The sequence below is a fragment of the Ambystoma mexicanum genome, chromosome 12 (genome assembly GCF_040938575.1).
Source record: "Ambystoma mexicanum isolate Mex_15411 chromosome 12, UKY_AmexF1_1, whole genome shotgun sequence".
In the NCBI taxonomy this organism is placed as follows: Eukaryota; Metazoa; Chordata; class Amphibia; order Caudata; family Ambystomatidae; genus Ambystoma; species Ambystoma mexicanum.
Window position 1 is genome coordinate 1,186,285,720 of NC_090936.1, and position 22,936 is coordinate 1,186,308,655.

At 46.8% G+C, this 22,936-nt stretch overlaps 1 protein-coding gene across 1 annotated transcript in view; it reads right to left on the reverse strand.

The window, feature by feature from the left end:
* The window catches only part of ARID2 (AT-rich interaction domain 2), a 1,843,885-nt gene that overhangs the window by 1,556,679 nt on the left and 264,270 nt on the right, over positions 1-22,936 (reverse strand). The window contains exon 4 of the mRNA XM_069629837.1: positions 2,846-2,979. Coding sequence (XP_069485938.1) covers positions 2,846-2,979 — 134 coding nt within the window. The remainder of the gene's footprint in view (positions 1-2,845; positions 2,980-22,936) is intronic.

Genomic DNA, 22,936 nt, shown 5'->3' on the forward strand with positions numbered 1-22,936 from the left:
GTTAGAGCGTGCATCATTGCAATGCTTTAGATGTTCCACACAGGCGTGACCACTAATCAGCTTTCCAATCATGCTACGATGTCGAACTTATGAAGATCCTTAGTTTCGTTATTAATTAGATGGTTATGTCCACGCGTATTCCAAGATACCAATTTAAACGTCTGTACTAATTCTTGTTCTGATGGTTATAAAGGGGCCATATTTCATGCAGGATTGTATTGTCTGTTAAATGAGTTTGGTACAGATTGCTTGTGAGTGAAGTTGGAAGGTTGCAATGTTATCTGAGCTTCTGTAAAATTCTTTAATTGGTTAGTTAGTATGATCTTTAGACATTCTCAGAGATGTTGTATTTTTCATATGACTCGTAACTTAAAGTGAAGCCTATGTCAAATATTGCTCGTCTAGATTGCCATATAAGATTAAGTATTGCACCTGATCGAATCCATAATTTCGCACAAGTTAAGTCAGTCATAAAGCAACTCCACTTCATCTATGTCAAAAGATGACAGATCTTCCAAATTCGGCACCTCGAAAAAGATTAAGTACAGAGGTTCTGTTGAGATCGTATTTGTCTTTGAGATTTGATCTACATTGTATTATCAAAGTATGGAAATGGATGGCATTGTTTGGTCCACTATATAATACAGTGGGCTTGGTCAAGGATCTCAATGATGGATCTGATTTAGGTCAAGTGATTGGTAACTGATGTTAATCGCAAGATTGATCGTTATCTCAGACTTGTGGTCCCGGGATTTTGGGAGAAAGCCCAAAGCTATGAATATATTGATGAACTGAGTTCTCCATCTAGGTTAGTCTAAGAGTTATGGATGCTTCTCTACTATTCTGAGTTATCGTATTCAGAGGTTGCAACTTATTTTCCTTCCGGTTATTTGGGGGCAGGTTAGGCAGGTTAGTTTGAGCTTCAATTTCAAGTAATATTTCGTCTAATGGTTCCTGTGTGGCTTCTATCACAGAACTAAGAATTTTAGCTTCTTTTGATGCATCATGGCGCCTAACCAGGTCTGTATATTTCTTAGTGATAGCTGCACTCGCATCTATAGTTCGTTTGTTTGGTAACGTTTTTTATAAATTGTTTGGATGCTGCCCGATTGGATAAAGAAGTAGATTTGATGTTTTTAATTTTCTTTGCCTGGGGCAAGGAAGGATTTTTTGTGCTTGAAATTCTGCTGGGATTGCAGAATATCTGAAAGTCATCTCTAACCTCTACTACATCTTGAACCTCTGAGTTGAATTTTTGGGCATTGTGCGAGCAGCCTTGATGTTAGGTGCTTTAGGGAGGTCGAAATCATCCTGTTGGCGGTCACTGATCTCTACGGTGGTCGGCTCCCCAATAGCAGGGTCCTTTGCTGAAATTTGACCATCAATACTTGAGGCAACATTCGAACAAGAATGGATTCTAAGGCCGATCTTATTTTCTCTCTGCCACAAGGTTGGAATAGAGACTTGCTTAATGGGCAAGTTGCAGATTCTGACGTCCCAGCCATAGGTCTTCAAACAGTTTAAGACATGCCATATGTTGTTCAGTGAGGTTGATATTTGCATTTTGTGGTTCTTTAACAAAATTATTCAGTAATTTGGTTTGTGTATTGAACCTATGATCAATGGTCTCTTAATTGTGTCTTAGAAGTGCCAGATTCATTGATACTAGAGTAGAGTAAATTAATGAATCAGAGAAAGAGTGGAGTGGAGTGGATTTATTTAATTTGTAATGGGTTCTCACAGATGAATGGTGAGAGAAAGTTATTGATAGAGGCGAAGAGTTGGCTGCTGTGGTTTGCAAACATTATTAGAGATTGAGATAAACTAGAATGATGAGATAAATTGAGTATGAGAGGTCTAGAATTAGAAGGAGTAAGTAAAGCTACAGGTGACGGCAGTGCTTTGTTTGTAGGTAATTCAGTGCAGTCAGTTGTAGGAGAAGCGAGTTTTCTTTTGAGAGGCGAGTATGATTTTTAGATCATCAGTGATTTCTGGGAAAAAACTGCCTGCATGGATCATAGCAGTAATTGTAGGAATGGGAAGAAATGTTAGTCCATAAGTAGAGTCACTACACGAGTGCTTTGTTAGAGGCAGATTAATGGCAGTCACTGAGACAGGGACAGATGCCATGGTGTTGTCACTAAGATTTGTTGAGGAGTAACAGTTGAACCTTATTGGAAGTGTCCCTTTCTGAATTTGTCAATTCGTTACAATTTGGCAATTTGTTACAAGTTGGCAATTCGTTACAATTTGTTGCCATTGAGCACTTAAGTCAGCTCATTTGAGTAAAAAGATATATCCGCCCATCCATTTTGTCAAAATTAGTCCCAAAAATTCAGCAGCTGAGTAAACCTACTAAATCCTGCAGAACTGATGTCAGGATCTCTCCTAGATAACCCCATAAACCCTTAGGATGGACAAAGCTAGCCCTCCAATCACACAGAGGCACTCAGAGGCTTGTGTTTTGAAGCGAACTGGGTTCATGCAATACATGTATAACCAATCTCCCGATCACAAAAAACCCTACAAAAAAGTTTCAACCGCAAGGCTCAGGTTGGCAGGCCGCTACCAGGCCTTTATACTTCCCAGCCCCCACCCGCAATACAAGGTGATAGCTAAAATATGTAATGGGCAAAAAGTTAGTTACTTGCAGCAAATCTTACTTCCACATGAGATGCAATGTGCTAGCTCCTGGGCTCCCAGGTGATGCCTGACACTCAGGCGATGCTTTTAACTCCAGAACATCAATTCTGTTTGTCCATTTGGCCTGCGATTTAGGAAGCTAATTATAGAGTTTTTATGAGCTTTCCAAGACACTTTAGTAGAACGAAAATGTAACCATTACCTGATAAGACGTGCTGCTGGTAATTATATGAAGTTGGAATTGCACCCATGGGAACTTGCTGTTTTGGATTGCCAGGTGTTACCTCTTCATCTTCTTCGCCAAAATGGTGAACTTTCTCATACTTTTCCAGATACCTATAAGCAAAGGTGGCAAAGAAAACTCATTTAAACACAATTTGAGAAAAGGAATTAAAATAAGAAACCAATCCTAAAAGTTTTGTTCTGATGTGTCACAACTACTTCAAAAAATGTTTTCTTAAAAAGCATGTAATTTAAGCGGGTAAATGTTGAGCTTTATTTGGTATGATATGAAGTTTAAATATTCAGAATACCTCAGAGTACAGGTAAATGAATATAAATATGAACACTGAATATTTGACAAACCCCCATGAATACATCAGTCACTAAAAGGTCAGGTTTTCTAGAACGGAATGCTTTCAAATGGGTTATGGCTACGTTAACTTGCAGTGCACTGCTCCCTTCCAAGCATTCACAAAGCTCATGTATTAGGAACGAAGCAAAGCAATCTGATTAGCACATTTTGAGCAGAATTAAATTTAAATTATGTCCTTAACCGCTGGGCCAAAATGTCCCCCATTAAAACCTATTTGGATGAAAACAAGCTCTTAAGGGAATGAACCGCAAAGCATACAATTGTATTGAAAAAGCTATAAACTGTGGTAGTTGTGCCATTTTGTGATAAAAAGCTGCCACGGCATGCCTGCCGCCTGGAAAGATTTAGTGTACACAAGTGGGATGAGAACTTTCTTGCCCCATTGATCTTGCAGATCGCTAATTGGGTCCAGCTTGAGGCTCAGACACTTGGAAAGGGGAAGAACGACCTGTTTCTGTATAGCCCAAGACTAGTCTAAATTGGTCAGCTATGGAGTAGTTTCCCTTTTGGATGCTGTGTGAAACATTCTGGGACAATGCTCTTGGAGGCAGTGCAGTAGTGGTTAGATCATGTTAGCACTCTGCTGCTCCGGCTGGCGTCAAAAGGGGAAGGACATGTTAAAATAAGGATGTCACAGAAGAACAAATTACTTACCCCTGGTAATGTTCTTGAGACTGGATGTTCCTTCCACGTATCCCTCATCTTTGATATCTTCCATAGAGCATCAGCTACTTCGGAATCTATCTCAGCAGAGGATGCCATGCATCACTGACTCATGCCCCTCGACGGTCTCTGTCCGCTCTCGAGCAGGACGTTAACGACTGTATAGATAGCACGAACTGCACCGGTTGCTTCAGTTTGTTTATTTTCTAACAAAAGCACAAACGATTGCATGGCCAATGAATGACCCTGACGGAGAGGACGGTGTAATACACAAATGTATGGAGGTGCAATGATGAATACGTGGGGGGGAAGGGCATCCAGTCAAAAGAACATTACCAGCGGTAAGTGATTTGTTCTTGGAATGGATTGTGTCCTCCCATATATTCCTCATCTTTGATAAGACTCCCAAAGCAGTATGTTACTGGAGCTAGGAACAGAGAATGTATCTTTCATTAACGCTGTGCTGTGTAACACAGCTTTTCCAAACCTCACCTCCCGACATGATGCAGAGTCCAGGCAATGTTTCGCAAAAGTATGAAGAGAAGACCAGGTTGCAGCACTGCAGATGTACTTGCATTGGCACCCCTATCTGTAAAGCCGATGAAGTAGCCACATTGCTAGTGGAGTGGGCCCGTAATCCAACCGGGATGTCTTAACCCACTAGGTTGTAGTATTCCGATATGGGATGGATAATCCAGTGGACAAGGTCTGCTTGGTTATCGCTAAACCTAGCTTGTGACCGGCATGACCCACAAAAAAACTGGTAGTCTTGACTAAGCTTTGCCATTGTAGAGAAGTAAAAGCTGAAGGCTTGGAGAGATGTGGTGGTGGGTAAAAGGTAGGAAGAACAATCTTATGCCAGGTGAAATTCTGAAACTACCTTCAGAAGGAAGGGTGGAATCGCAACACAACCGTCTCCTTGTAAATGGTGGTAAATGGAGGCTTACAAGCTAGAGTTTCTAATTCACTGCCTCTACGAGCATAAGTAACAGCTTTTCAGACAACGGTTTAGAGGGTGAGCATCCTTCAAGGACATGAAGGGGTTCAAATGGAATGCCCATGAGGAATTTCATCACCGTGTTCAGATCCAAGACTGGTACAATGATCGGCACGAGGGAAAACTTTCGTTAGTCCATTCAGAAATTTGATCACAATAGGGATCTCAAAGAACGATCCCTGCTCTGTCAAACGCTTCAAAATACATAGTGCTGCCAGATAGCCTTTTACAGGCGCAACCTAAAGGCCCTGATGGGCCAAATCAAGTTAAAATGACAGCACTGCAGGTGTGTCGAAGGTGAAAGTCCACATTCTTAGCTTGGCATCTGCTGCAAAACATGTTCCAATCATGGCAGCTGTACAGAGACTTTGTTGCTGGTCTTCTGCCCAAAAGCAACACCTCCATTACGTCTTCTGGAGGTTACAATCTTTGTAACTCAACCTCTCAGAAACCATGAGTGGAGGTTCTGAGTCCTGATCTCTGGGTTGAGAAAGGAACCTCCCTCTTGTGAGAGCAGATCCACTCTTTGGGGAAGACAAATTCGGCAGGGATCGGGGGGGGGGGGGGGGTTATCAGGGCGATGGACATGGCCATACATGTACCATGTTCTCCTGGCCCAATCTGGAGCAATCGGGATCATGGTTTTTGCGAACTTACTCAACCTCCTGTTGACGTGAGGAATGACTGGGACCGGGGATAAAGCATACAGGAGTGGCAAGGCCCAGTCCACTACAAACTAATCTCCCAGAGCATCTCTAGGGAGGAAATTCCCCAGAGTAGAACAGGTCACACTTCCTGTTGACACTGGATACAAACAAATCCACTTATGGGGTTTCCACAAAGGGTAAAGATCTCTTCAATGACTATGAGCTATATCTCACTCGTGAGAGACTATACTGCCTGCTCAGAGCGTCCGCCACTGTGTTCTCTCCGGCCAGGTGAACGGCTGCAAGAAATTCCTTCTGGCATGGCCTCTCTGCACAGTGGTAGCAATCCCACACACCCTCTTTTGTTGAGTTAATGCATGGCCACCGTGTTGGCCGTTATCAGGATATTCTTTCCCCGGGTAGAAATTCCATCAGCACTATTCCAATTGCCCTCAGCTCTAAAAGGTTGATGTGTAGTTTGCACTCTGATGGAGAACAACTGCAGCCGATTGTCAGTTTGCTGGTGTGGGCTCCCCAAACTGAGGGAGTCATCCATAACTACTATAATTTCCAGACATGGTTGCCAAAAGGGTTCCCCCTTCAACACATTCTCCTTGCAGGGAAACCACAGGAGATCCTGCGTGACCTTGATCGGGACCTGAAGTAGATTTGTTATTCAGTCAGAGAACAGTGACCACTGGGATCTGAGGGCCCATTGAAGAGACCTTATTCTCACATGGGCCTCTGGCACCAGAAAAAGGCACGCTGCCATGAGACCGAGCAACCTTAGAAAGTCGAAAGCCAGTAGACTTTGGCCATTTTGAAACTTGTTGACCACCTACCGAATGTGTTGAGCTGTCACCTAGGGCAGCACAGCTTTCCCTGAGTAAGCATACAGGACAGCTCCAATGAATTGAAGCTTCTGAGAAGGTAAAATGTGGGACTTCTGGAAATTGGGGGAGAAGCCCAAATTGTGAAGATGGCATGTGATGCTCAGATGTTCCAGGACCTGCTCGGGACAACGAGCCCTGATCTGCCAATCAACCAGATATGGGTAAGTGTGAATCCCACCCCTCCTGAGATCTGCTGCCACAACCGCCATCAACTTGGTGAAAACCTTTCGGCGGAGGTGAGAATGAATGACAGAACTCAAAATTGAAAATGAGGTTCACCATTGGTAGTTCTCAGGTACTTCCTGTGCTTGTGATTGATAGGGACATGGAGGTAAGCATCCTGAAGGTCCAATGATCCCATCGAATCCTGGAAGCTTCAAGTATCTGGGAAAGAGTGGCCATATTGAACTTGTTCAAGCATCTCAAGTCCAGGATGGGTCCCAATCCTTCGTCTTTCTTGGGGATCAAAATGTATGGCGAGTCGTCCCCGGTTCCTCTCTGCCACAGGGAACAATCTATGGCACCTTTCTCGAGCAGTATGGCAATCTCCTGCAGACTGAGCAGATCCGGAACCCTGAGGGACTGGCTCTCCCCAGTGAAAGGAGGGCAGCAACCTTGGGCTACAGTTTGCAAGGCACAAGCATTGGCAGTAATGCCTCACCATTCTTCAAAATGCTTAGTCAGCCTGGCTCCCCACCCCCACCCCCACCCCCCACTACAGTCCTGTTGACCAAGGCCTCAAAGGTTTTGGGGTAGCTGGGGTGGCAGCTGAAGGTAAGGAGGCTGTAGCTGCTTGGGTGGTTTTTCCACCTAGAACTCATCCACCACAAGCACATCTTTTCTGGCCCCTTTGGTTGGCCCGACCGCTTGTCCAACCGAAAGATCAATAATATGGAAAGGACCAGCCCATCCATGATTGAGGAACCGAGTGGGTTTGTTACGGCTGCCGAATTGCTGCACCAAGCGACTTGGAAGCTGCCTTTTATAATTGAAGTTTTTCTAAACTCTCATCAGCTTTGCTGCCAAACAAGTGGGAACCATTGTAGGGCATGTTTAACAATCTAGCCTAAACGTAAGGCGCAAATCCAGATTTACGCAGCCAACCAAACCTCCGCGAAAAAGTATTGGCTGCCCATCGCCCGGCTGACAGTCCACTGAATCAAGCCCAGACTGCAGCAACTCGCAAATGGCCTCCTTTTCATTCTTATTGGTGTTTAAGAAACCATCCCTTTCCTCCCCTTCTGGGATATATTCAGATTGCCATAGCTATGGCATCCCATAGACTGTAGGAAAACCTGGCCAGTACACAAGTAGCATTAATGTATTTTAAAGCCATGCTACTGGCAGAGAAAACGTAACCAATGTCATGTTAAAGGTATTTGTATAGCGCACCGTCACCAACGGAATTGTTCCCCTGGCGCTCAGGCGGATCTGCAAATGAGAAGGCAGGGTGGGATAGTAAGGTGAAGAGGGAGTAGGCAAATGAGGTGTTGTCCTTTTGGCAGCTTCAGTTCGGTATACACTGTGCACTCTGCTTTGGTGCGAGTATCGGATCAATGTCAGGCCCTGTGTGCTGTTGGTGCGGCTTATGTGTTTGTTGTTGAGGTGTGGTGAAGTGCGTGCGGCTTGCTGTGTGAGAGGTGGTTGTGTAGGTTTTTGTTTGAGTTAGGTATGCAGAGTGTTTGAGCTTTCGGTTAGTGGCTATGTCTCGCAGCTGACCTTTGCAGTTTGGCTAAATGCCTAGGGTTAAGAATCCTGGATGGTGGGGCAGAGTCCCAGGACTCGCAATACACTGTTTCACCATACAATAGACAAAGATGGAGGCTATACCTAGAAATGAGAGTCATGCACAGTGGGTGAAGGCAACGGTTCCACAGTAGGTGGGTTTCTGCATATGATAGACTGAGATGGAGGCTACACCTAAATTCGAGAATTCTGTACAGTGGATGCTGCGCAGGCTAGTGTTCACAATTCTATCCAAGTGTGTCGCTTGCTAAAACTCACAAACCTTTTTAGACACCTTCTCAGCCTTTACGAGGCTGTAAGGGGCGGGAGAAGCTGCCTTCTCAAATATTACATTCGGATGCAGAAATCCTCCCACTCGGCCTTAGAAGCCAACTTACTCAGATAAACGACCTTGCGATCGGGCGATGAGTCGGAGGACAAAGAGCTCCACTTATGCCTCTTCTTGGTCTTCTTACAGGAGGTCGAAGAGCGGTGCAATCTACTTCTAGACCGCAAGAGCGTCTTAACATGCTTCCGAGCTGATGACTCACCCCTCAACCTCATCTCATCAGAAGACCTTCTCTTCGAAGGAATTGTCGATGGGGACTTTGACAGGGGCCTACCCACCGCAGGTTTCCCCTTCCTCATCACGCTTTTGCCATCATGGACTGACAGGTTCTTCAGTCTTCTCCTCGATTCCCAGGCACCAGAGACAAATGTGTTGTGGTGTGGGTCTGTAATTAGATCACCGACACACACTCGCCACTTCTCTTAAAGCCCATTTTTGGAGTCAACATTTTGTAAAACCATCATTGACACAAAGTCAAAGAACCAATCCGAAGCAAACTGTTAGGCAGAAACCTGTGCAGTTCCCTTAGGGAACACTGCAAAAGATTTAGGACTACAGGTGTTAGCAGTAAACCCACTTGGTAGCAGTCTGTACCACCCAGATTTACCTGGTAGCTGTGGCTGAGCAGTCAGACTTCCCTCAAGAAGAGTTAGGCAGTATGCAAAGTATACACAATAAGCTCTCAGATACAATAATACAAGCAAACACTGACCAAAGCTTTGGTATCAAATTATATAATTATTTATTTAAAAACACACTGTTTGAAACACTCCAGCACTCTTATTGTAAAATATTCTAAACAGTTACTATTCTAATATATACACCCCTTTTTCCTTATCAGATAAGTCACTGTAAAAGACCACTCATTTTCATACAGAGGTGAGCGCTTAACTAGATGGCACTCCAATAAGTTTGTGAGAAAGGGAGGGAAAAAGACAGAACATGGAAAGATACACCACTCTAAGGTTCATGAACACTGTTAGCAAGGCAGAAGAGCAAAAAGTCACTGGTGAGCCAAAGTCCAAAGGCTGGGCCCACTCTTAGAGAGAGCGGAGCACAAATGCGCCCAAGATCACACAGTTACACTAGGCTTAGAAAGTCTTGCAGAGGGTTCAAAAAGAGTTTAGAGAGGCTTAGGAAAGTTTAGCCAGGGTGTCGCAGGCTAACCCAGGTTCGAAAGCCGGGGGCTAAATCTACCCCGTACAGTCGGTAGCAAGGGGAACCAGGCGGGACACAGTACCTTAAGTGGGAAGGATCCTCCAGCGGTGGCAGTTGTTCCTGGTAGTGGGTGCAAGTTGCGTCGTCGTCCAGGGGAAGAGAAGATCTCGACTTGGAGGAAAGATGAGGGTCGTTGCACTACCAGGGAAGAAACCAGCCGCAGAGTTTTCCCGTTAAAGGTGGTACCTTTGTTGCGCGGTCGTGGTAAAACGTGGTATCCCGGTTGCCGGGGTGCTTGGCACAGGCAAGGCGGCCACGAGGTACGTCGGGAAGGCGAAAAGACAGTGAAACTGGTTATCCCCACCAGTCAAAGGAAGAAGACTCTCCGGCGGGAGATCTCCTCGGTCGTTGGAAAAAGTGGTGAGGTGGTCCAGCAGGGCTCCACCGGTGGTGGTGTCGTGGCAGGTCGGCTCAGCTTCTCCCTCGTCGGATTCTTAGGTCCTGTGGCGACTTCTGAAGTTCCAGTCCCCAAACCCCTGCTTTTATGCAGAAAACCCCCATTCACTCAGCCTAGCTGTCACTCAAACATGCTAAGTGGTGAGCCGGCCGGCTCACCACTTGGGCCAATCAGGAAGGAGTGTGACTTGAGTTGCCTAGGCAACTCAGTCCAGGGTGCCTAAATTCCCCTCCACCCCTCCTAAGTACCCCAGACAGGTACCCCAGACAGAGTGGCACCACTTTGGAGGGCTTCTGTGGAGAAGCCCGCCAAAAAGTGGAACAAAGGGCTCGACTTGGGTTGGAGTCACAGAAGAGAACACAAACGCCATTTTAGAATCAAGTTTTGGCTAAAAAATACCAACCAGAGAATTAATATTAATTAAATAAATCGGCGGTATGTTCGAGGCTACCGTAAATAAATAAAGATAGTAGCCTAAAACAATGGGAAATCCCATAGGAAAATATTTGCGGTTGAATATAAAAAGTAGTATCCACTGCCACCAGCCAAAACTCGATCAGGGGGGACGGAGACGTGCCCCCTCGACTAACAGACCCCGGGGCAATTGAATTGCCCCAGCCAGTACGTCCACAATATGATGGTTTGTACTGGTTCTGTTCAGAATTTAAGACTAGTAAAGTCAATGGTGACTTTACATGCCCTGGGAGACAGTAGTCAGTCCCAGGGTATGGAGTCTATACTGGGGGGTCACTATGACACCCCTGTGTTACTGCACTGAGGGTGCTGTGTAACACATCACAAAAACACATGAAGCCCTATGGAGTAAAAGACAGACCCCATAAGCCCATTAAACACATCTAGATTCAAAGAAACACTCAAATCATGCCCAAGATTGAGGGTAAAAGAGTCTCACTCTTGGCAGGAGAAAAAAATAAACCCCAAAAATCCAGCAAAGCGGCTGGGGGACTCACTAGGTTAGGAAATTCAGCCTAAACAGAGAATTCTCCCTAACAACTGTGCAGCAGAAAAACTGAAGTAATGGGCACAGTGCGTGCTATATACACAGTCAGTGACACTAGAGTGCGGATACAGGCTGTCGAGGGGCACACGTCGACGCATGGCACCCTGTGCTGAGAAAAATGTTTAGGAAGCAGCCAACGATGGATGGAAGATACCAAAGATGAGGAATATGTGGGAGGACACAATCCTTTAAAAATGATTTTAGTGTCCTGGTAACCTGCTAGCAAAGTGACTGGATACCATGAGTATCACTGTATTGTTAAAGTATTTAAAATTCCATTGTAGACTCATGTTGGTAAAAACAGGTCCACAATGTCAGTAAAAAAAAAGAAAAATAAACCACAGGTCAACAAGGTAATGGTAGGTTTGCGTCTACTTTGCCTTAACGGAATTACAGGCCGGTTTTCATTAATTTGTCGTTTCAGTTTTTAAAAACCAAGTACATGGTAAATGTTAAGTTTCATTGTTGGCTAAGGGATCAGTCCATTTAAGACCTACACCTTTTACATCACTGAACACGTGTTTATCCATTAAAAAGGATTAACAATAACAAGGAATAAAATAAGCAGTGTCGCATAGAAATTTGCCATGCTGTTCTGTAGGTATGCTAATTAAATTCACACTTGTGCAGAAAAAAAAATAGCTACTTAAGTTACCCTGATCAATGAATGCACAGCTCACCCTGCATTCCTCTCTTGCTCCCAGTGCTCTCTCCACCCTCTTTTCTCTGTTCACTTCAAGTTGAAAGGAGCTCATGTGAGGGGGCGAGGGGGAGGAGAGACAGAGACAGAGAGAAGTAATCCTCTCCTCCAATTTTAGTGTCAAAGGCCTAGGCGAGAGTGCTATGCAAGATTGTAATTGTTTCCAAATAATTGAAAACCAGAGGTAATCGGGATTATACATTTATTAGGCTTACTATATCCTCTCTGAGAAAGACCAGTATGTGTTTTTTTTTTTAAGTCAGTCATGTAATTTCATTTCATAATTACATTATTGCTACTGTAAAATACTGCATAGTATCAATACTTTACAGTAAAGTCCAGGTTAATGTATCAGTGTATCTAAATTTGTGTAAACTAGACTTCATTTTGTTGGGTAAGATGCTTCACACCGATCACACGGCCAAATGCTTTTGATGGCAAGCCTAGGTCTGTGACCTGCTGGTTGAATGCATCTGTACGACTGGTGCTCAACCCATGACATTTTATCTCATCACACTGTTACTTTATACCAGCTACTCTGAATGTGAGATGGTAACAAACTACAATAGTCAAACTAGTTTGCCCAGTTCTCTGCTTGCTACACCATTCACTTAGTCTCTTACTTTCTTTCCTCTTACATAATGACTACACAAAGCTAACTAGTGTTTACGCAAAGTACGAATCAATAGTTCCATCCAGTCTGAACATCTACAGACCTACTGCAATACCATACACTGTAGTTAGCTTCCCGAGCTCTCTTTACTCTAGGATTATGATTTTATTTATTGGAACGTGCGGGAGAGAGCTGGCCAAACTGTTTTCAGAGCCTTTTCATCATATTTATTTTTTCATGTCCTTTAATGCGGCAAACCTTTTACATTTTACAGACACTAATCCAGGGCTCGCAAAGTCTACCTGCAGACTCACATAGTGAAGTAGATTTTATAAAGGGTTAGTACAATTTGCAGGAGATGTTTGAAACTTATTTAACATTTACTTGGCAGTATGTGTCAGATAAACGTTTCACTGTGCATAGTTGGCCACTGGGTGGCAGCAGTGTGCCAACCAAAGGATTTGTGGTGACATGCACCATTTTACAGAAAGCACGTTTACATTTTATGCTGTTTGTCAAGTGCATTTCTTTTAGGTCGAATGGGTTAACTAAGTTACTCGACCTGCAGATCTAGCAGAATTTTAAATAATTTGCAAGGCCTGACTCTTCTCACTATTGTTTTACTTCAATGGGTCACAAAAATGCTGTATTGATGCTCATTTTATGTCTTGGGTACAAATAACTTCTAGTGACATTAAAAATATTAGTATAAAATTGATAATCAGATGGGTTGTTTACTAATCAAACACATTTTAATCAGCAAACTGATAATTTTTTTAAACAAATTAATGCATTCAATAAACAAGATACATTTTTACCTGCAATTAAGTAACTTTCGCCCCAGTAAAAAAAGAAAAACGAGTATAAATTTCACAGCACTTGTACTAGCGTTCTAAATATCAGTTGAACCTACTAACGGTATGGGACACTCTAGAAAGAAAATGGTATAGGCCAAGGACTTTAACACTTTCTTTAGAATAATTTCCAGAGGAAAGACTCAGAAGTCAGCACTATATGGATCTCCCCACTCATGAACGTATACGTTCAGAATAATTTATTGTTCAAGATTACAAAGCGCTACTTTTTTGACGGTAAATACACTCAGCCATTCCGACACCATCATCTCACTTGCCTGGCAAAGGCAACACCAGACAATCAACTGTTGTAATTTTGTTGCAATACAATGTAGAGGCCTGACTGGGTAATATATGCCTTCCTAGATCGACAATTACATTACTGAGTGTTCATGTTTTTGTAGGTTTCTCACAGTGGCATTACAAAATGCGGCTGCCCCCTGTAAACCATGCCGAGAGCCTCCTCCCTAAGCCTGGCAACAAAGCAAGTCACTGACCACCGAACATGCACGATTATAATGGTGCCGCAGTGGCACTCTATAAACTGTTCTAAGTGAAAAATGTATGTAAACTTTAAATCTTTCACCTAGTGTAGAAACAAGGGGGCTGTGCCAGCCTCCTATATCCTGGCACCCAAATGTACCAGCCAACTGTGTGCAGCAAGTACTATTTTGCACCGTGACGAAAACATGTTCATGCTGGCTCTGCCAGTAGATGCTAGTATCCTCATGTACGAACATTCTCTAGTTGGCTTTCCCCTTCATGCCAGTAAAAATCTCCTGGAACAGTAAGACATGTTATTGCTATACACAAACGCTTGCCCAACCACCTCACCAACAATGTAAGAATACCATTTATGACTTTTCCCTTAACACCAGTAAAACATTCAATGCCACAATAAGAAAAAACATGTACATGCTGACTACACAAGTGCCTCCACACTCTCCATGTGAGAACACATTTATGCAAGTGGAAAATGCCATGATACAGAAAGAAAACGTCCTACCACGCAAAACAAACTCATTGTAATAACATTCGTCAAGTTAACTTTGCCCAGTAAAACATGCAAGAAAACATCCATGCACCTTGGCTAGCCCCAGTCCCTTCACTGGCTCCGGGTTGCTGCAAGGATCAAATTCAAATTCCTCTGCATCATCCATAAGACTGTCTGTGGATGGGGACCACGCTATCTACAACTTGCTCTCACCAAATACTCTCCCTCCAGATGTGAACGCTCCTCCGGCTCCAACTCTCTGCGTGTCAAGCGCTTCTCTATCTAAGCAGCGAGATCTGGTGGCCGATCTCTTTACTCGCCTAGCTCCCTCTGGAAAAGCCTCTCCGTCTTGAGGCGGATCTCCTCAAATTCCAGAAGCTCCTCAAGATGTTCCTCTTCACCTCCTCCTTCCCCCTCTCCCCCTGTGCTAATTCCCACAGTGGCTGAGATTACAGCTAGGGCCCATGTGTCCTTCTGGGTCCTGGCCTTTTGCCAATCGCCTTCAGCCTTCCGCCCTCTCCCACCACTTGCCTTTGGGCATCCACTGGCCGTGTTGTCTCACAGGCCTGCACTTATTTTATGTCAGGTGATCACTCTTTACCAGGTGATCTCTGCAAGGCACTTGCTCGCAACCATCTCCCTGGCACTTCCCTCTGTGGAACTCCAAAAACGTACCCCCTTTCCCCTATCTCTGCACTTGCTCTCTCCGTATGCTCACAAGGCCTAGTAGGACTGCCTCTTTCCTATTCATCAGTTTTATTCGTTGTGTTCCCATGTTCCCGCCCAGTTTTCCCTGTGGGCCCTAAGAAACACAATTTCTTGATGTATAAGTGCCTTACAAATGCACAATTAATTTTCACTCAACAGCCACTCACCCTGTGGCAGCTGATGGCATTTTTAATTGCAAACATTTCCCTTAAATATGCAAGAGCGAGGGAGCCCATACCACAAAGGGAATTGAGGAGGGTTTGTAGGTTTGGAGGCGACTCGTCAAAGCCCCCCTCGCCACCCAGCTAGATTTTGAATAATAGGTTAAATTGTTGCATTATACCAACAAGAGGCCGAGGCCCACGTTCATGAAGTCTAAGCCCAAAATATATGCTAGTATAGAACATTTCCAAGATGTCTGCCCTTACAGGTCAGGGTTTGAAATTGGGAGAAGATTGGAGCAATTTAACTCCTGCTTGTAGCCGAAAAGAGCTTGGTTAGCTTGAAAACAGGTATAAGGAGTTCCTTTTGACACCCCCTGCCAACTGATGCCTTTCAAACATAGCTACCCAACATTGCGTGGTTGGGAATCTGTACAAAGAAGCATTACGACACATCTAAGAGACATTTAACTCCCTATGTACTAGCTTTTTGTTCACTAGCGGTAGCTCCTGCTAACTGAGTGATGCCGGTTACACAGGAGCTGCTTGAAGCTCCTGCTCATCACATTATTTAAACTCCTGCATGGCCAGGATGGTTACACCAGTGTATGCCAGTATTCAGATTTAAGAAAATACTCATGCTTGCTTTGCGCATAATCCCAGTAACTATAATATAAGCAAACATGTCCAGGCTGGCACTACCAATATATGGCAGTATCCCCATGGGCTTTGATATTAGAAGTACCATGCCACAATAAGAACACAATCCCAAACTGGCTGCACCAAAATAACAGTCTAGAAACGTAAAACACTTATGCTTTTCATTTGATAGATAGCGTAGGAAAAATGCCATGCCACTAAAAGAAAACTAGATTGGCTGCAATTGAAATGATAATCTAGCCGCACAATAACATCCTCCTTGCTTTATTATATATGCCCAGTAGGATTTGTCATGGCAGTCAGAAATGGCACAGTCATAAATGGCTAGCACCAAAATACCAGTCCCGCCACGTAATAACACTTATCCTTGCTTTATCAGGGATGGAAAAATAAATGCAGTAGAAGCGCCCCCCTCTGCCTGAATTCCTCCCCCTCACCCATCTGCCAAAATATGCTTCTAAGTGACGGACCCAGAGCAATCACGAACTCACATTCACGAATGTACTACTCACCATTCACTCAAACGTGCACCCATACATTCAGCCCATCCATGCGTCATACAATCACAAAATCATACATATATCTCCTAACTCTCCAAAATTCCTACCTACTGTCTAGTTTTGGGTTTCCCGAAGGGCAGCAGGCCTCGGACTCCCGAGCTCCACCATGCCAGACAAACCAGGAAGAGGAGAGCATTCTGGTCCCTGACTTGAACAGTGGAGCAGGGGGGGGGGCTGGAGACGACCTTCCTGCAACGCCGTAACATTTTGAGGTGCATAACTTCAGAAAGTACATTAACTGGAGAAAAGGTTTGCATTTGGTCTAATTTGCATACCCGCAATGCATTGCTGTTGTGGCTCAAAGCTGGACATGAACTTTCAGCAATGGCTACTAGGGGCGCTCTGGAGTGTGTGACTTAGCTCAAAGGGATTTTCCTAATTTCACATTTCAGGTGAAAGGGTTTTTTCCAAACCTTTTTAAACCCACCATAACTTACTTGGTGTTGTGAACACATGGCGAAATGCCCCAACCACAAGGCAGTCAGAACTATACTGCACTGATTATCCCTAATAAGGGTGAAACCAGGTATGCAGTTGTCCTAACAGCCTTGCAAATTACCAGGTTACTCACCGTAGTGACCACCTTACTCCTAGTCCACAGTCCCCTTTCCTCCATACTTGTGGGACATCTCTGTCCTGTGGGACAGGACCGGAGCACTTTGTAAAAAGCATCCACATTTTTTTCAAAAATGTGTCCCTCCTATCTTTCCTGCGCGGGGCCCGGCACGCGGCCGTAACCCCGCCCACCTTGGCTCCGCCCTGCGTATAGCCCATCAGTCTTTTTCTATCGCCAGGTTAAAGACCCATTAGCAATAACAGAGGAACCTTATTAGAGGGGACGGCGGGCGTATGGAGGAAAGGGGACTATGGACTAGGAGTAATGTGGTCACTACGATAGGTAACCTGGTAATACTCCTACGTCCCGTCCCCTTTCCTCCATACTTGTGGAGATTCCCAAGCACTCCTTACAGGAACTACGGGTGGATGGAAATACCCCTTACTGAAACAGGCGCTTCAGCACAGCCTGACCAAACTGAGCGTCAGCTCTTGAGCTCATGTCGAGACAGTAATGTTTACAGAAAGCAGATGGGGAGGCCTAAGTAGCTGCCCTAGCGATGGACTCCCAGGGGACATATTTCTGCAAAGCAACCGCGGCTGCTTTGCCCCGCACCAGGTGCGCATGGATACACTTAGGAGGTTTCAGCCCTTAAACGGCGAAAGACTCTGCAATGCAGGCGGCGATCCACCGAGAAATAGTCGCCTTATACGCCGGCAAACCCTGAGGGTTACCGAAGGTCACAAAGGTTGAGAAGAACTCCTAAGCTCGGAAGTCCTGTCCAGGTAGAACTTGGGAGCTCTTCGGACATCAAGACAGTGTAAAACCCTTTCCGCCTCTGAGGCAGGGTTCGGAAAAAAGACCGTAAGGGAGATCGACTGATTCAGATGAAATTCGGTCAACACCTTCGGTAGAAAAGCCAGGTTTGTCCAAAGGACTACCTTGTCCTTGTGAAAGACCAAGAAAGGATGCTCCACCGACAATGCCTGGAGCTCACTCACTCTCCTTGCTGACATAACGGTGACCAGAAAGGACACTTTCCAAGACAAGTACTTGAGGTCCACCATAACCATTGGTTCAAAGGGTTTATGGCACAGCGCCGTCAGGACTACATTTAGGTCCCATGGCGGGTGCGGATTACGAACCGGAGGGTAGAGGCGTGTCAAACCAGCAAAATGCCTCTTCACCACTGGGTTAGTTAGAGAAGAACAAAGGTCTGTAGAAAGTTAAGCGGAAACCGCTGAGAGATTAGTCCTGCATGACAGGACATGAACCCCTGACTCTGCTAGGGAGGACACAAAGGATAACACTGTCAATCGTGGCCACCCTCGGATCCAATTTATTCTCCAAACACCAATGACAGAACCTGAGCCATTTACTCTTGTATTGAGATCTGGTCGAGGGTTTCCTGGCTGCCTAGATAATGCGCATGTTATCCGCAGACAAACTCAGATGCTCTAAAGACTTGAACTCTGGCACCATGCCACCAAGCTGAGCGATTGTGGGGAGGGGTGCCACATCTGTTTCCCTTGGTGAAGAAGATCGGGAGTTACTGGTAACCTGATCGGCGGATACAACGACAGGTGTTGAAGTTCTGAGAACCAAAACCTGGCCGGCCACCATGGGGCTATGGGTAGAAGGGAACAGTTCGCCGAGTTCTTCAATTTCCAAATTGCACGGTGAACTAGAGGCAGAGGCGGGAAGGCGTAAGCTCTCATGTTGTGCCATGTAATCTCGAGAGCATCCCCCAGAGAGGAGGCTCCCAGCCCCCCTCTGGAGGCATACTGAGGAAGCTTCTGTGGCCCAGCGCGAGAAAATCCAAGAGAGCACCTCCACCTTCAATTCCCACTCGTAGCTGACCACTGTCCGCCGGCTGAGGGCATCCGCTGTGACATTCAGCTGGCCCGTGATGTGCACTGCAAGCAGCCAGACACCATGAAGCACGGTCCACTCCCAAATCTGGATGGACAGGTCCACGAGGAAGGGGGTGAGGGGGGAGGGGTGGAGACTTCGTTCCCCCTTGTTTGTTTATGTAATACATTGACACCACATTGTCCGTTCTTATGCGGACCACCTTGTTGACGATGAGCGGTCTGAACGCCCTGAGCGCTCGGAAGATCGCCAGAATCTCCAAATGATTTATGTGCAGGAGCTTGTCCTGAGGCGACCAGAGGTCCGAAACCTGAAGATCTAACGTCGCACCCCACCCTAGAAGGGAGGAGTCCGTCGTGATCGTCACCATGGGGACCGGGTCCGGAAACCCCACGCCCCTAGACAGATTGCTGAGAGATGACCACCAATCCAGGTCCACTCATGGAATCCGGAATCATTATCCGCATGGAATCCGCATCCACTGCCGGACGCCATGAACTCCGAAGAGCCATCTGGGTCCGTTTCATCTTGAGACGAGCAAGATGAAGAGCCAGTACACACGAGGCGATGAGGCCCAGAAGCCTCTGTAACCACCAGGCCAACATGCTCTCCGACTGCACAAACATCTGACACGTGGCTAACAGATCCGCCATTCTGTCCCCGGTCAGGTACACTCTGCAGTCGATCGTGTTCCAGCGAAAACCCAGGAAAATCAGGTCCTGCGAGACCGTCATGGAAGATTTCCGCCAGTTCACCGACAGCCCAAGATGGAAGAGGAGCTGAAGGAGAGACTGGAGATTGCCCGCTGCTGCTAACGGACAAGGTCTGCGCAAGAGCCAGTCGTCCAAATACAGATACACATGGATACCCTGGAGACGAAGATAGGCTGTAATCACTGACATCTTCGTGAAGACACGCGGAGCCGAGCTGAGGCCAAAAGGAAGCATTCGAAACTGGAAGTGCTCCTCTCCCAAAGAGAAGCGGAGATATCTCCTGTGTGGGTTCCAAATCAGGATATGCACGTACGCGTCCTGAAGATCCACAACGCTGAGCCAATCGCCCATCTGTAAGGAGGAGCATATCTGGCTGGGCGTGATCATCTTGAATTTCTCTTGGGGTAGGAAAAGATTGAACTGGGAAAGGTCTAGGATGATGCGCAGGCTAGCCTGGTTGGGTTTGGGCACCGTCAACAGCCGGGAGTAGAAGCCCTCCCCTCGCTCCCCAAGGGGAACGGGTTCCACAGCTCTGAGGTCCAGAAGTTTCTGAACTTTGGCCTTGAGGGAGGGTGAGCCCGACAGCTGAAAAAGAGGGTTGATGGGTGGGGTAGGGGGTAAAGGTAAGCGGAAGCCCGCCCGAGCAACTGACGAGACCCATCTGTCTTCTGTGATGGTCTGCCATGCCTCCCAATGAGACGCAATGCGTCCTCCCACCGGGGTCTCGTGCGAGCGCTGAAAATCCTCATTTGGCAGGTTAATCGGTGGCACTGCCACTTGAACCTGATGAGGAGGCTGAGGAGCAGGAGGAAAAAGCACGTGCGTTGTGGTCTACGGTGGTTATTCCCCGCAGGAGTATCCACTTGCGAGATTTGCGGTCGAGGAGGCCCCTAAAACCAGAGCAGGGTCGACTTTGCGATAACGGTCTCTGGGATTTGAAAGGAGCTTTGACCAGAACAGATAATGATTTAGCCGTCTGAGTGCTATCCTTGGTCTTGGTGAGCTCTACATCAGTAGTAGAATGAAAAAGCTCCTTACCATTGAATGGAAGGTCCAACACCTGGTCTTCCACTTCCTTAGAAAATTTAGTGGCATGCAGCCACACCTGCCGTGAGATATCAACCCCAAGCATTAGGCCCAGAGCCGAGGTGTCTACGTGGCGAGCCGCATCCTCCAGGAGATCCTGGACCAAGACCCTGGCATCGGAAAGGCCTCCTTTGAAGTCTTCCAACTTCTCGACCGGGATGTGCTCCTCAAACTCCGACAGACCTTTCCACATCCACATGTTAGCTCCTGCCATCATCAACTCAGCGTTGGCCTGCCTCAGCTGCAAGGCTGAGTTGGCAAAGATTTTCCTCCCTCGGGAGTCCAGGAGCTTGTCCTCCTTTCCCAAGACCTGAGTAGCCGTCGTGGAAGAGGATGCTCCAGGTCTGGATTGCAACGTAGCCGCAGCCACCACTGTGGAGGAGGGAGGCGGACAAGACGACAGGGCCACCTCTTCTGAAGAATGCAGCCTGTACCTTGCGTCAATCTTATTGACAAAAAGTCCCGAGTGTGGCTTTTTCCCAGACTCTTCGGACCTCGGCCAGAACGTCGTTCTGCAGGAACAGGCCGGTACGCTCCAAGGGAGACAGGGTGAACGCCCCAGAAAGCACGCCCTCCTGCGGAGCGGGTGCTTCGGGCACCGGAACATCTAAGAAACTTACCATGTCCAGTACCCGGTCATAAAAGGCTCTGATAGAGAGGGGGAAGGTCCTCCTTGTCCTGATCGCATTGAGGGTCATCTGACAGGTCAGGATCCTGCTGCGCCTTGTCAGGCACTGCCTTGTCCACTGGGGACAATGGAGGCACAGGAGGCACCACAGGCAAGGGAGGCGCCGGCGGAACCACCGGAGGAATGGGTGGAGCAGGAGGCGCAGGTGGACATATCCCTTGAAAAGCTCTTTGAAATGTTCCCTCATGGGGTCGGTGCGCATAAGAGCTTGAAAAGTACAGAAAAAGCGTCCTCAGGAGATTACTTCGGAACCTGAGGAGGCCTCTCATGAGGTGGACAAATCCAGGGACGTAAGGGGGAAGGATGCCACACCGGCCCCTCCACCGTCATATCCACATAAATCAAAGGAGCCACCCCCGCGGGGAACGGGCGTTCCAATCATAAACCGGCTAGTAAGGATGTGCACAAGGGACCTTAGGTTCACCCAAGGGACTGCGCCCTACACCAGAGGCTGATGGCGTAGTTGTAGGGGTAGCACCTAAAATGGCCGCTGTGGTCGTGGCGGGAACGGGCGCCATTTTGTCCTCATCTGAGAGGAACTGCGGCACGTGAGGAAGTGAGGCAGGGGTCCCCGTCGATGGATCAGGGGTCTTAATCTTAGCCTTAACATAAGGAACCTCGGCCGAGCCGGTACTATGAGTCCTGGAATGTTTTTGTGACATACCAACTGCCAAATTAGCCTTCGAAGGAAGGACCTCAGCACTGCCGGTAAAAGAAGAACTTTGCTTCTTTGCCCCCTCAACAGATCTGGTATCACCACAAGAGCGGGAACGGTGTGCTTTCACCGACAAAGCCTTATCCGGCCTCTCAGAACTGTTGGTAGCTTTAGCCTCTGAACGAGGGACCTCGGACCCTGGCCCGGTAACAGCCTTTTCTGCACGGGCCTCAAACATCAGTTCGAAAACAACCAGCCCAGCAAAGGCCTCGGGGCGCACCCCGGTCTTGTTTTTGAGGTAAGCCGACAGAGGCCTCAGAGCGAGCTCCGGTACCCCACAATTCAGTAGAACTGGGTCTACAAACAGCCCCCACAGGAGGGGCCTCGGAGCATACTCCGGTGTTCACAGGCCCCTTACGGAGACCCTCGGAGAAAACTCCAGTAGAATTATTAGTCCCAACGGGCACCTCAGGGCGAACCCCGGTGAGAGCGATCAACGCCCCTCCCGGACTGAGAGGAACCCGGAAAGGTATCCCCCAACCGGGGTGCTCTGAAAAGTAAAGAACTTACCGTTTCTTCTTCTCGTCGATGAACGCCTGAAAATGCGAAGGAGGAGTTCGTCAGAACACCTCCTCCCACCGCTCCAACCGACGTTGAAGTGCCCAAACCGAAAGGGAGTCACAGTAAAAACAGGAGTCCCAACGGTGTTCCGGATCCAAACACTCTAAACAAAGAGGATGGGGATCCGCCCTCGCAAAGTGACGGTGACACGATCAACCATCTGGAAAGTCTAATTTGAAAGACAGACTAGTAAACGAACGCTAGCGAGAGTCAGAGAGCAAAAAAGGGAAGAAAATCTTCTGAGGATGCAAGTGCGTCCAGCCCCGATACGAGCGGAGAAAAGGACGGACAGGTGATGCGCAGGGCGGAGCCAAAGTGGGCGGGGTTACGGCCACATGCCGGGCCCC